This window comes from Trypanosoma grayi (genome assembly GCF_000691245.1).
Source record: "Trypanosoma grayi strain ANR4 Tgr_2707_V1, whole genome shotgun sequence".
Lineage (NCBI taxonomy): Eukaryota > Euglenozoa > Kinetoplastea > Trypanosomatida > Trypanosomatidae > Trypanosoma > Trypanosoma grayi.
The window spans coordinates 1-371 of record NW_008828325.1 but is presented as its reverse complement, the minus strand read 5'-3'; the positions used below and the strand labels follow the sequence as shown (position 1 = coordinate 371).

Sequence of the window (371 nt, the reverse complement as noted above, 5' to 3'; positions counted from 1 at the left end):
AGCAGGCGGTGGGCAATGTGGATACGGCATTGACGAACGCTAAGGAGGCAGCAGAGCTGGCTGGGCAAGCACTGGGGCATATCAACCAGGCAAGGCAATATGTCAAGAGCAACAGGGCGGATGAAGCTGAGGAATATGCCAATTATGCGTTAGAAAAAGCTTCTGAAGCGCATGAGAAGGCTCGTGTAGCAAGTGCGACAGCCTACAGTGCGAGTACTTATATTTTGTCCGCTGGGGAACCCGCCCAAACCGCATTCGCCAGGAGCCAGGAAGCCCAGACACAGGCAGGGCGGGCAGGGGCCGCTGCGGAGAAGGCGGGGCAGTGCAAGGCGGCCGCAGCGGCTGCAAAGCTGACCGCCGACATCGCGAAG

General features: G+C 59.3%; 1 protein-coding gene across 1 annotated transcript; it reads left to right on the top strand.

Moving 5' to 3' along the window:
* Positions 1–371, top strand: DQ04_27071000 (hypothetical protein; the record flags this gene model as incomplete). The annotated part of the gene is made up of 1 exon (XM_009318359.1): positions 1–371. A coding segment is annotated over one exon (371 nt), but the record flags the coding sequence as incomplete, so codon positions are not given.